The sequence below is a fragment of the Ambystoma mexicanum genome, chromosome 3p, assembly GCF_040938575.1.
Source record: "Ambystoma mexicanum isolate Mex_15411 chromosome 3p, UKY_AmexF1_1, whole genome shotgun sequence".
Taxonomy (NCBI): domain Eukaryota; kingdom Metazoa; phylum Chordata; class Amphibia; order Caudata; family Ambystomatidae; genus Ambystoma; species Ambystoma mexicanum.
The window spans coordinates 933,518,235-933,532,437 of NC_090925.1; the positions used below are offsets into that span (position 1 = coordinate 933,518,235).

At 44.7% G+C, this 14,203-nt stretch overlaps 1 protein-coding gene across 1 annotated transcript in view; it reads right to left on the reverse strand.

Annotated features, from left to right (window-relative positions):
• LOC138581135 (fer-1-like protein 4) overlaps window positions 1-14,203 on the reverse strand; it is a 1,598,034-nt gene that overhangs the window by 38,295 nt on the left and 1,545,536 nt on the right. The window contains exon 43 of the mRNA XM_069652231.1: window positions 9,156-9,439. Coding sequence (XP_069508332.1) covers window positions 9,156-9,439 — 284 coding nt within the window. The remainder of the gene's footprint in view (window positions 1-9,155; window positions 9,440-14,203) is intronic.

Sequence of the window (14,203 nt, forward strand, 5' to 3'; positions counted from 1 at the left end):
GGAGTAGACTCCGGGGAACCCATGCAAATAGGGGGCCTGAAAGGACCACTAACACAAAAGGAGCGGGAAAGGAGAAAACAGCTGCAATTATGCCTCTATTGCGGAAACTCGGGGCACTTTCTTTGAGACTGTCCGGTGAAACCAGCCAAGAAGGCATTAGGAGCTGCAGTTACCAGGGTCACAAACTCTGAGCAGGGAAACAACCTCGCCCGACAAGAATAGAGGTCCTCTTGCCGAGCGTTAAAACCAGTTCAGTGACCTTGCATTTCGTGATACCTATGGTCCTCATTAGCCCTGAACATCCGGATCGATTACATGCGATTGAAGCTTACGTCGACAGCGGTGCCATCGGCAATTATGTGGATCATGAAATGGTTTTGAGGATGAATCTGACTCTTTGTCCAAAGGCTGTAAAGGACGTCATTACTACGGTGGATGGTACGGAGATAGCCTCCGGACCAGTAACGCATACCACCCAAGAAGTGACGCTAGTAAGTCAAGATGGACACCATGAGAAGATCGTGTTCGATGTGATCAAGGCCCCTCAGTTCCAGATTATTTTAGGAATTCCTTGGTTAGAGAAGCACAATCCTCAGATCGATTGGCGAGCAAGAACGGTTCAGTTTCCAGAATGTGTCTCTACTTGTCACCCTCGACCTGGTGTTGCACTGGCAGCAATTTCCTCGGAGGCTCCCCAGTTACCTCCTGAATACCTAGAATTCCAAGATGTTTTCCGGAAGGATCAGGCTAACTCTCTACCTCCTCATAGGTCTTATGACTGCCAGATAGACCTGATACCTTGATCTACTCCTCCTTGTAGTAGAATTTATGCCCTCACCGAGCCTGAGAATCTTCACCTTCGACAATACCTGGATCAATACCTAGCGAATGGGTTTATTCGTCCTTCCAAGTCCCCTGCTTCCTCAGCTTTGTTCTTCGTTCCAAAAAAAGAAGGGGACCTTAGAACTTGTATAGATTATCGCGCCCTGAACCAGATCACCGTTAAGAATAGATATCCGTTACCTTTGATCCCTGAACTCCTGGACCAAGTCAGAAAAGCATGCATATATACAAAGCTGGATCTTAGAGGAGCCTACCACTTGGTACGAGTAAAAGAGGGCAATGAATGGAAGACGGCCTTCCGCACCAAGTATGGGCTATTCGAATATCAGGTCATGCCTTTCGGACCTTGCAATGCCCCGGCCGCCTTTCAATATTTTATGAACGATGTCCTCAGAGAGCTCATAGATGTGTGTGTTGTTGTTTACATTGACAACATCCTCGTTTATTCTTCATCGGAAACTGAACATCGGAAACACGTGAAAATGGTCCTCGAGAGATTGCCTCAACACAAACTTTTCGCTAAGTTGGAAAAATGTGTTTTCAACGTGACTGAAGTTGAATTCTTGGGATTCATATTATCACCTAGCGGAGTGCGTATGGATTCAAAGAAGGTCGATGCAATTCTCAAATGGCCATCGCCATCCTCCGTAAAAGGTGTTCAAAGCATGTTAGGCTTTGCTAACTTTTACCGCAGGTTTATCCCCGAATTCTCTCGAATAGTCCAGCCCATCACCGCCTTGTTAAAGAAAAACAAACGTTTTGAATGGTCTACCGAGGCGGAACAAGCTTTCCAGAATTTGAAGACTAGATTTATCTCTGCACCGATCTTAAAACATCCTTGCCCAGAACTCCCCTACATCGTTGAAACTGATGCTTCGAGCCTTGCCATGGGGGCAGTTCTATCACAAAAGGACCCAGTAACCAATCAGTTGCATCCCGTGGCATTTTGGTCCCACAAATTCTCGCCTCCTGAAATCAATTACACTATTACTGATAAGGAACTTCTAGCTATCAAGTCCACCTTTAAGGCTTGGCGGCATTATCTTCTGGGGGCCCGACACACCGTTACTGTGATTACAGATCACCGAAACCTGCAATATTTGAAAACCGCAAAAGCTCAATCCTCTAGGCAACTCCGTTAGGCACTATTCTTTGCCGAGTTTGACTTCATAATTACCTATCGACCTGGTACAAAAAACGGTAAAGCTGATGCCCTTTCTCGGATGGGAGTGGAAGAAAATTTGATCAATCCTAAACCTGTACCTATCATTCCCGAACAAAGAATTCTAGGTGTAATCGCCACACAATCCATAGAGGAAGTTAAGGATAAAGCCAGGCTACTGGTAACTCCAGCAGACATACAGAATTGGCATCTGCAGGGAAAGGACTTTACGGTGAAGGACAACCTATTATATTTCCAAGAACGGTTATACCTGCCCAGCACAGATTTACAGAAAAAAGTAATCTCTTGTTATCACGATTCTTTAATGGAAGGACATCCCGGTATGACCAAGACCTCGGAAAAGATCAAGCGCTACTTCTGGTGGCCGTCTTGGAAAAAAGATATCAGAGACTTTATAATGTCCTGTGGAGTATGCGCCCAAAACAAGAGTCAAAAGGAAAAACCAGCCGGCCTCTTACGCCCTATTGACATCCCGCCTCGCCCTTGGCATACGCTTTCTATGGACTTCATCACCGATCTACCTCCATGCTCCGGATACAATACGATCCTAGTAATCGTGGACCTATTCTCCAAGATGGCGCATTTCATTCCACTCAAAGGCTTACCAACAGCAGCAACTCTGGCCCGAGAATTTCTCGAAAACATCGTCCGACTGCACGGTTTTCCTTCAGTTCTAATTTCGGATCGAGGTAGTCAATTTATTTCTCATTTTTGGCGAAGTTGCTGTCGGTCGGCTCAAATTGATGTGAGACTTTCGACCAGCCACCACCCTCAAACCGACGGACAAACCGAGAGGACCAATCAAACTCTGGAACAGTATTTGCGCTGCATGCTACAACAAACTGAAAAAACTTGGAAAGATATCCTTTGGATAGCCGAATATGCCTACAATAACTCTGTCCACTCGGGAACTGGGAAGACCCCGTTTTTTCTTTTATACGGTAGTCACCCTCGAACCTCGGAGTTGGATCCACTCCAAGATCTTGGAACACCAGCAGTAGACCACCTGCATTCTACAATCACACAAGCCTTTAAGGAAGCCGTTTCTCACCTTCAAAGGGCTAAAGAACAATACAAGAAAGGAGCAGACCAACATCGGAAGGAAGCCCCCCAATATCAAGTAGGAGATCAAGTCTGGTTATCCACCAAATATCTACCTCTAAAAGGACCACGCACATTCAACCCAAGATACCTTGGTCCCTATTCCATCACTACCATAGTAAATCCAGTAGCGGTCAAGTTGGACTTGCCCCCTCACATGAAGATACATCCGGTCTTCCACGTCTCTCTATTAAAACCCGTGCAACCTCAAACCTGACTAACTACATCTCCAAAACCTATTCTAGTTGATGGAGAACTCGAGTTTGAAGTCAAAAGCATCCTGGATTCCAAGATCTCCAAATCTAAACTATTTTACCTGATTGACTGGAAAGGCTACGGTCCCCAAGAAAGATCCTGGGAACCTGCAGAATATGTCCACGCGCCTCGTCTAATCAAAAGATTTCATCGAACATTTCCTAACAAGCCCAAACCCCCCGGAGAAGCCCGGTTTGGGAGGGGCCTTGAGGGGGGGTGCTGTCATGATCTCTGCTTCCAAAAGATCAGGACTTGCCCGACTCCCTTGGAAGCAGACCCATAACCCCGATTCCGAGTGCCAGCCAGTCCCAATTGGGACCTTTTGGACCCTGTCCTGGCGCCAGTGGCACCAGGCTCATAAAGATGCCCAGTCCCAGCGCTGGAAGCACCGGGCTCATAATGCTTGGGTGGACTTACCTGCAGCAGACCATGCTGCTTACTTACCTGCCAGTTGAACCCCTGATCCTCTTCTGTTTGGGACTACTTCTCCTGTTGGGTGGGGCAGGAGCCACTCCCTAGGTTCAGAACACTGGAACTCTTCTGGAAAGCAGGAACTCTTTTCTTACCTAGGCGTGGCTGTGGAAGGAGACACCTAAGCACTACAGGAGGCTATTTAAACCACACCCGATGGATGAATCTTGCTTTGTGTTATTCTGCATTCTCTGCAGCAGAACGCTCATCGTGTCTTCTGCTTCTGATCCTGGGCCTAAGGGAACAAAGGCTTACCATCCTGGAATCCAGTCTTCAGCAAGATAAAAGGGGACAGTTAGTGCGCATCGTGAAGCAGGCTACAAGCGCTTACTTACGTGCTTCCAGGCGCTTTTATTCCTCACGCGGGTTCGATCCTCAACTCTCATCAGCCCGCCATCCGCCATCGCCAGAACCCTGCAAAACAAGAGATATCATTACAAAAGACTTTTAAGACATTTGAAGTGCCCAGAACTTACCGTTCGTGCAGTTAACGACGGACAGCAGTCCTCTGAGGTCAAGAGGCCTGCACCCTTATCCAGTGAAGAAACTGGTTACGGCACCCTGCCCCGAGGCAGATGGAGAGCTCGGCGTTCACTTACCTAAGACATCTTACTCTTCGAGTCAGACATACAGTGCACAGAGGTCCAGCCCAAAGAGCCAACCGTGTGTTGCACATCACCTTTGAAGATACGGCATTCACCCAGTCAAGACCGGCGCCTCTGCGGGAATCAGGTGAGCGTTACAGTGTGGAAGTATGAAATAGTAATGTTAAATGCAAGTACATGGAGCGAGGACCCCCATGGGGAACAGTAGTTGTACATTATTTTACAAAAAATGCTTCCATTCCACAGTTATGTTTAAGTTTACTGAGACCACAAAAGTGTTCACACACAAAGATATCTCATGGACCCTACAAGATCACACAAACTGCAACACCAAGCAAGTGGTATACATCATCATATACCTCTGTGGATTGTTATACGTCGGGAAAACCATGAGAGCAGTTAAGACCAGAATTGGCGAACACTGATTGTGTATTAAAAACAAGGTCCCAGACAAACCACTAGTTGAACACTTTGTCAAGAAAAACCACACCACACGGACATAAAGTGGTGTGTGATACAGAAAGTAAGCACCACCAGAAGAGGTGGAGACATTGACAAAACCCTGACCAGATTAGAACAGAAATGGGTCCACAAGCTTCGCACTGTCAAAGAAGGTTTAAACATAACTGTGGAATGTAAGCATTTTTTGTAAAATAATGTACAACTACTGTTCCCCATGGGGGTCCTCGCTCCATGTACTTGCATTTAACATTACTATTGCATACTTCCACACTGTCACTGTCACACCAGTACCGATGTGCCCTTTGTACACAGGACTGGGCGACGACACACCACAGTTGGTGTTGCATTGCACATTTGTTGTTGCATTGCGTATACGGCACACCCACACATGTTTAGGGTACACGACCCAGTGCCTGCACTGACTGCCTCCAGCTCCCAGGCACCTAGTATGTTTTGGCTCTGCCATGCATACCTCTGACCAAATCCCACGGACCATGCAATTGACCTTGTCTTGGGTCATGTTATTTTGAACATGACCGCCCCGTTTGCACACAGGCACCTAGTTAGGCACCACACAGTATGGACGCCACCTTTAACATGACTGGTGCAGAATGCCTGCACGCACTCGCAGCGGACATCGCACCGCCAGCCTCCCATCTTGTGGCAGCTCTTCGCGCTCACACCAGGTAAGCCTTGCCTGCATGCGTATCCTGATACGCCGGCCACGCAGCATCTGGCCTGCTGGGCTTCATTTAACACTTTACCTCGCTATTAGGCACGCATCCCCTCTGCAGGGACACGAGCAGGGATGGACCACGGGTATGAGTCACCTAGGTCTCCCCAGCACTGCATGCGAATATTTTGGGCCACCCTAATTCAGCACTGTGCTCGTCTCTGTGCATGTTTGCACCATTACAGTCTCTACGGCGTAACTATAGTGACCCGGGCCGCCATAAGCGCACCCGGCATGCACTTGTTTACACTGAGTTTTCACTCCTTTTTAACATACGGCACCATTTAAAAACACCCCAGTGGCACCGTCAGTGAGGTCATGTACCAATAATCACAACTAAAACCTGCACTCACACCTCTGCTTTGCCGATCACTCATCACCGGCTGCTGAGATCCAACTCTAATTATGCGCCCTTCCACATCCCCTGACAGGAACGACTGCGCGCATCCACATGATGAAGTATCCATCGTGTTGAAGTGGACATTGACACTTCCTCGCCCTGAGCCAATGTGCTCTTTGGATCCGGTAAGCACCGGACCCGCCTGTTTTTTGAGTATTTATTTACACATCTACTGCTAGAATCTCCATTCCAATTATATCCTGACACATTCTCTGTCTGTTTCATTTCAACAGACTACATAGGACAATGTACTCGCAAAAAAACCCTTGTCCTGATGAAGGCCTACACTACCAGAGCTCACCCAGCTCCTCACAAAATGGCTGAAACACTGTTGTGTTGACATGTTATATATGATGTTGTTGTTCAACTCTTAACTGTGCCCACACTCAATGGGTAATGTACTTGATTATGACTCCACTAAATTATCTAGCTTCCTTCCCAAGGAACCTGTAGAGAATGTACAAACATAGAATTGGGTTTTTCAAATATTAACCATTTGATTGTTGATAACTCAGGTACTACACTCTGTACGTCTTAAATGTTGAATGTCCTATATTTTTAAAAAAACTGCAGTGTATTCTTACACTTAAACTGCACTGAAAATAAAAATTCTGACTGCAGAACACAGAATTTGTCATGACTCTGTGTCCACCCACAGATGGGGCGATTTAGCCAGGATTATATTGGTCGCATTTCAGCAGGTAGACTCACCTGACCTTGCTCACTGTTCTGTTTGATATTACTGTACCAGAGCAAGCCAGTAACCAGGTCCCCTTCTGTATACTAGTTGACAATGTAAAGCAGACAAAGTTAGCCAGTTATTGTTTGCTCACCCCTTATCCAGATAACACGACCACCTCTAAAACATGGAGGTTGTTGGCTTCAGATACAAACTTAAAAGTGTCTAATATTTAAAGTAAAGAGATCCGAATTTGTAAATATTTCTAAATAATGCAATGTTTAGTGATCAAGTGACGGATGTTAGCTATCTACATGTGAAATGGACTTAGCCTTATTTTCTCTCCTCTCTAATTTGCAGTTCAGAATATTTCATCAGGCTCTGGAAGAAGAGAATGTTTTTCTCAAAACGCGTCAGCCATTTTGTGTTAAACTGAACTGTAAACTTTTTCTGATCAAATTGTTTCATTTATTTAATCATTAAATACTTTTCTGTGTAATACAGTTGTATTTATAACTGCCTTATTCTTTAACTTTTCAAGATTATCCAAGTATATATTACTTTATCATTATGAATCAATGATTTAACCGTCAAAGGTCGGGATTGTAAGGTGTGCAGGGCATGGGAGGGTTCCATCATTGGATCCTCTTTTCTTTGTATTATTTGTGTATGGTGGCTCTGTGTCAGGGCCATTTTTCCTCCCCAGCACCTAAAAAGTACTGAACATGTAACCCAGACACCTTAACAATATAAAACAAACAAACCCTTTGGTGTGCTTCACCTAACTCTCCATTCTCTGATCATCATTTTGCTGCCAGTCCATCATTGTCAATGAATGTAGACCTAGTGGACTGTGCTTAATTTGTAAAGACGTGTTTGGGCCCAAATATTTTCTAGCATGCCTGTGCCATATCATGGCGACAGCTCACTGCCTAATGATGCTCCATGTACTCCTGATTCTCACAGTGTCATCATATTTGGGGATGCAGCTACACGTTACACCGGCTTGTTCAGGGTAACATGCGCACCACCCATGACAAATGTGTGATTTACAAATGTCAATTAAAATAACAGGACATAATGTAGTAGTTGTATCTAAAACTGAGACACCAAGCGGCTAATTGTGCAAGTACCCGGAGCGTGAATGAAGGCGCAAAATGCAGACGTAAAGGTGTTACACTGCTCTTAATGCCTTCATTCAAAGGCATTTTCATTGTTTTTGAGGGCAGAGTGCAGGGGCAGAATGGGAGTTACGGTTTTGTCTCCCTTTTATCATATTTCATGCTGGTGTAAAACAAATGATTTCCTATGCAATGCACATGCTTTTTACAGCAGCAAAAAGCAGGAGCAGGCAGATTACAAATCATTGTAAACGCTGCCTGTACATGGCAGGCAGCGTTTACTCATTTTGCTGTGCGGAGTGCAAAAGGGAGGTGTAAAGGTGCTTCCACCTCCCTTTACACTTTACTTTTGCATGTCATAGTTCAAATTTCAAACATTTTCCAGAGGGAACCTGTATGCATGTAAGTGCAAATGTTAGTAGCCCTCTCCGGGCAATTTATGCTCATTTGCGAAATGAGCTTCCAAATGTTTAACTGCTTCTTTAAATACATCATCCTTGTAATCAATGATCTATGATTCTATAGATGGCAACTGGAACATTTTAACCATATAGCCACAGAATACAGAGCAAGTATGCTTTTTTCCCCAAAGTAAAGTGATGGACAAATGCAGACACACTAATTAATGAACTAATCAACTAGCCTGTTCAACACCGCAGCAAGATTCTTTTCTATAGGTTGGCACTTAGCAGAGGTACTAATCCTTAGCAGTGGCCTCTTCCCTCGCCCCTCTGGTGGTGCAGTTGTCTGGTGATCGCCAGGTGCGCTGGACTTACTAATGGCACTGCTCATTGTGTTGAACAGAAGCAGTGTGTATCTAACACTTAGTAAGTTGGTGACCTAGCATGTGCCTATGTACTGATGTACGCTATGCTGGCTGTGTACTAGAAGAGAAAGGGGCGGTGTCCAGCTTAACAATGCCCTGCAAGCGCCTGCGAAATGCCCCCACCTGTAGAGGTTCAGCAAAGCCAGCCTCATTTGTAGAGGCGCTTGTCAGCAGGGTTGTTGCTAGGTTTGGAAAAGATTGGGGGCTATGCTAATTTTGGGACTGTCAGGACTCGGGGCTAGCTAGCCTTTTTGGTTGTAACCCCTGAGCTTCTATCCGGGGCTACAACCAAAAGACTCGAGGATATAACCCCCCCCCCAGCAGCACCCTTGCTTGCCAGCACAAGCACCCCAACAAATTAAACAATGCTAGTGAAAAAAGAAAGTCCTTTCATTGCTAGGGAATCACTTTGTAAGTGCAGAATATGGTTAAGTGTGTACACCGCATCATAGGTTGCCAACACATGTATAACTCACTGCCAAAATATAGGTGTTCCCATTAGCATCTGTGTACTGAACGTCTTCCGGGTTCACAGACTTCCTCTTTTTTTTCTTCTTCTTTTTCTTGTCCTTTGCTTCACGCTCCTCTCGTTCCTCGTCGTCCTCATCTTTCATCTTGACCACAGGCCACCAGCCCCTCATGCGCTTGTTCCTGAAGATGGAGAAGCGGGGTGTTGCCTTGTCTTTGGCCATCCGGACTGTGCACTGCTCTACACTCTTTGCACCACGCACCATGTCATTTAACCTCAACTCAATGGCACCTAACAACAGAAGCAAGAAACATATGTGGGTTAATAATTATGGCTTCAAATGCAATGAAGACATGTTGAGCTACATTCAATGCATGAAAAAGGCATGTGGGATGAAGTAGTGCGGTGTATATGTAGTGTCCGTCCCAGGGCACAGTATCAACACTAAGGCCTAACCATTCCTCGCGTCATTATTAGTTGCAATTTACTAAGTAGATACATATGGTACATTTAACAATCCATATTTAGATGGACACTTTTTCCTTGTTAATTACTTCCTGGTCAACCCAATCCACAGCAGTACCTTAAAGACACATGAAATATGGAAATGCTACTCGATAAGTGACTGTCGATGTTTGGATAAATGATTCTCTTTGGAGGGAGTGTGGAGAAACGAGATACTAGGGAGAAGAAATACATGGGAGAGCAACTTCTTGTACCAGAGCTCGGCTCAGTGTTGTCTCAGTCAAAAAGGGCAAAACAGCCAGAAATTAGTTGTATTCCTCCTTCACCTATTTTCGAAACGTGGGCAGAGGTCAGATGTGAGTCCAAAGGAGAGGCATCCATCAAAAGTACAGGGAGTATCAAATAAATGAAATATGAAAGCAAATGTTCATAACAAAAAAAAATAGTTTACTCAAACACAGGCAACAAATAACACTAAAAACCCAGCCCTGTAAGACAAGCACAAAGATGCAAGTGTGTGAATCATAATGCTGGAGGGTGAACATGTGTGGGCAAGAATGACGAAAACAATGAAAACACACAACAAAACTGGCTACTTCAAAGATTTCATTGGGTAAGAAAGGAAAAGGTGGCCAAACCAGTGTCTAGATGCCAAGGTTAAATGTCAGTGGGGTCCAGGCACCAAGAATGTCTTGCATGGTGCACGTCGGCCAGAGATTCACTATCCTAGTCTCCTAAGCAGACTCAACAGCGTCAAGCAGGCTACTTAATGCTTCTCCTTGTAGGAGAAGCAGACAATTCAGTCCAGTGGCAGTGAACGCGGACTTAGAAGGCAGCAAGGTTTATGAAGTTTCGGGATATGTAATCAGGGGCCCAAGAGAAGCGTGCAATCTCAAGGTATGTTTACATTATTCTTCAATGAGAAGTTATAGAGCTGAGCTACACCATGGGCCGGGAGTAATGCTCATGAAAGTAAAGAATTCTATTAAGATCCTTTGCCAATCCCCTTGAAGAATTGGAATAATCGTCAATTCATCCCAAACCACGGAAGAATTCCAAAGTTGTTTGCAGGAGGCTTGCCACAACAAATGCAGTGGCTTCCTGCTTACCAACATTTAGCAGAAGGCAGGTTTTTCGGTTCCTCCGGCAAGTCACCTCTATTTACCTCAGAGGTGGTTGAGGAAAGGGTTTTCACCCTTCTGGAATTCTTCTCTTCAACCCTATTGAAGTGCCCTTTGAGCTAATAAACCACTCCAAAAAGAATTCTCTCCATTTGAGGTTTGGTTACAGTGTAAATATCCAATTCCTGGTAGGGGATTGGTGGATTTTTAAGCCCTCCTACCAGTAACCACCATAGTCATTTTACCAAAATTAGCTCTCTCCTTTACCAAGACTTGTAATTCTGCAGGACTGCATGTGTGCTCTAAGCAGGGGATGTCACACAAGGATCCAAGATGGCAGGATCCTTCTTCTTTGCGTCACTGGCCATACAGCCCCATTTCCCTTCAATCCTACCCTGGTCATCTAAAGATAAGTGTCTCCATTGTACATATTTCCTCTAAGTCTGTGCACCTCCTGCCTAGCAGGTTTCTTTGAAAATGGATATGAACCAGCACAAGCATAGAAAAGCCATTTCTCTCCATTTGGGAGAGGTGTTCGACAGTTTAGATCAGAGGGACACACTTTCAACAGATATCACTTTTATCTTTTCAGCCAATGTATGGAAAGCTAAAATAGGCAGACAGTATATTTTAGAAATCTGAGATTGCCAATAACTTCTATTACTTTTCTACTACTAGACCCTGCTGTTGGGAAGTCATAGGTTATCTTTACTTCAATTCAGCCTCCAATGTATGCGAATATGCAGTTTTCCAACTCGAATGGCATGTTCATTGAAGTAACTGTAAGTTAACTATTAAAAAACACTTACTGCTTTCCATCTCCACATTTACACAAAATGTTAAATGTTAAACTGGTCATAACTGTGTTTCTGTGCATACTACAGACAAATGCTTTGGGTGCAACCTTTTATAGGACACCAGGAATGTACAAACATGGCTGGGGCTGCATTTTGTAAATGCACTGCGTTCGGCTTAAGCAGGGTTGGGGGATTAGCAGCTATTTAAAGTAAAATATGTACTTGTCTGTCACACTAGTTTTGGTTCTACCAGTATCAGGGGTGCCAAGTGAAAACTGTATATTATATGTTTTTCTCATTCTAAATCCAGTAGGCATTTTAAATGATAGTAAACGAGGCATACTTTAAGCCTTCATGTACACATTTCCTCTGCTGTGTATATTTCCATGTTAGGTATCCATGCAACCTAACAACTGCTTGTATGCCAATTAGCTGATGTGCAATATAATATATACTCTTATGTCTTATGTTAGTGATTCAGTTAAGCACCCTTCGGCTGGAAGGCACATTTGGGAAGGCACATTTGGGTAGAAACCCCTAACACCACTTTTGAGGCACATAGCAAATATGAAAGTTACACTGGTTAGCTGTTAGAAACGATCTAGCTCCTGTAGACCTTTAGGCTAGGCAGTGGCCCAGGTCTGATTCTTCCCATAGAAAGGCACAACATAGAATCACAGTCATCCTGATACATGTGCTACATTTTCTTCTTTTCACAACACACCAGATGAGCAGCAATCTTTAGGTGCAAGCACCACATTGAGGGTGGGCATGCTTGGTGGCAGTGCTGGAGGCATGAAAACTAGGCAGCAATCAGGCGATGAGTGTAGGGTAAGCAGGACATGAGAAGAAACCAGAAGACCAATCAGTGAATCAGTGCTGAACTAGCAGGTAATTAAATGCTATAAAGACATTTCCGACAAGGGACCACAATCTCAGCAGGAACTTGCAAATAACAATTATGAGCTCGGTATGTATATCAATGGATAAAGTCTCCTTTACAGCCCTGACACCTAATGCCTCCTGAAGTATTCACCTTTGAGCATAACATTTTGAATGGTTTGAGGAGTATCTTTGACAACCTAAATGCTGTCCTCCAAATTTGATCACAGAAGAGAGAACGGCCCTTGGAGAGCTTCAAAATAAAAGACACGCTATAATCAAACCACTAGACAAAGGCGGGGGAATATTTACCTTCTTAAATGAGAAATATGATCAGACGTTAATACACGTTTTAGATAATCAAAATTATAATCAAATCTTAGATTCTGATCCTACACAGGACATTTCAATTTCTCAAACAAGACACGAGAGGAAAGGCTAGTAGAAAAGGTGGCATCAGTGAACTAGAATGGAGTCATTTGCATTGTTAGAACATGTGCGGGAGAGAATCCATAGAAAGAACATTACAGTAAGTCATTTCTCCTTCAATGGATCGTCATTATCCTGCAGATTCCTCATCTGATAGACTCCTAAAACAGTAAATAAAGGAGGCGGGCAGAAAGTTATACCAAGACATTTCAGCACTGCCCAGTCAAAACGTGCATCAGTAGTACGAGCAACGCCCAGACTGCAGTGCTTTGCAAAGGTATTGCAAAGGTATGCAGGGATGACCACATCGCAGCGTGACAATTCTCCTGGACAGGGACTCCCATCTGCAAAGCTGTTGATACTGAGACTCCCCTCCCCTACTGAGACTCGAATGGGCCCTGATGCCTGCTGGTAATTCCTTCCCAGCGGACTGGTAGCATTCATCTAGCAGAATATTATCCATCAACATAAAGTCAGCTTGGTTATGAGCAGGCCCTTACTGGCTAAGGAAAAAGCCATGAAGAGCTGGTCAGCTCTCCTGAAATCAACTGTCCTGGCGATATAATAACTCAACGCCCTCTTCGGGTCTAGGCAATGTAACTGTTCCTCCTGCTTAGAAGGGTGCGGAGGAGGGTAGAAGACCGGAAGGTCGATGGATTGCGACAGGTGGAATTCTGAGATAACCTTGGGGAGGAAGCCAGGCCTTACCCGGAGTGAAACTTTCTCCCGAAAAAAATGCAGAAAGGGTGGCTTAAAGCATAAGGCCTATCATTCACTCACCTTCTCGGGAGGATAGCTCAGCAGCAACGTGCTCGCCTCGGACGCAAGACGACATGGAGCAACACCAGTTCGATCCCTGCGTCCACGCTTAGAAACCTATGGGTATTAAGCACGTTATAAATAACCTATCATATCATATCTTATCACCCACCTAGCGGATGTAATAGCCACCAAGAAGGCCGCTTTCAAAGATTGAAGCAGTAAGGGACAAGAGTGCAAAGGCTCAAAGGGAGCCACCATCAGAAATGTCAGAACCAGATTAAGGTCACAATCCGGGACAACAAAGGGAGTTGGCGGAAACTTATTTACAAGGCCTTTCAGGAACTGTGCCATTACCCGGATAGTAAAAAATGAACCTTGATCCAGGGATCTTTAAAACGCAGACAAAGTCACTAAATATCCTTTGACTGTGGTGACGTGAAGGCTTGCAGAGGCCAGTGACAGAAGGAACTCCATCACTGTAGTGGTGGGGCAAGAGATGGGGTCAATTTTGCGTTCCATGCACCACGCCTCAAATCTTCTTCATCTGCAAGCATGCAAAGATCTTGTAGATGGTCTGCATGCAACCAGCAACACCTCAA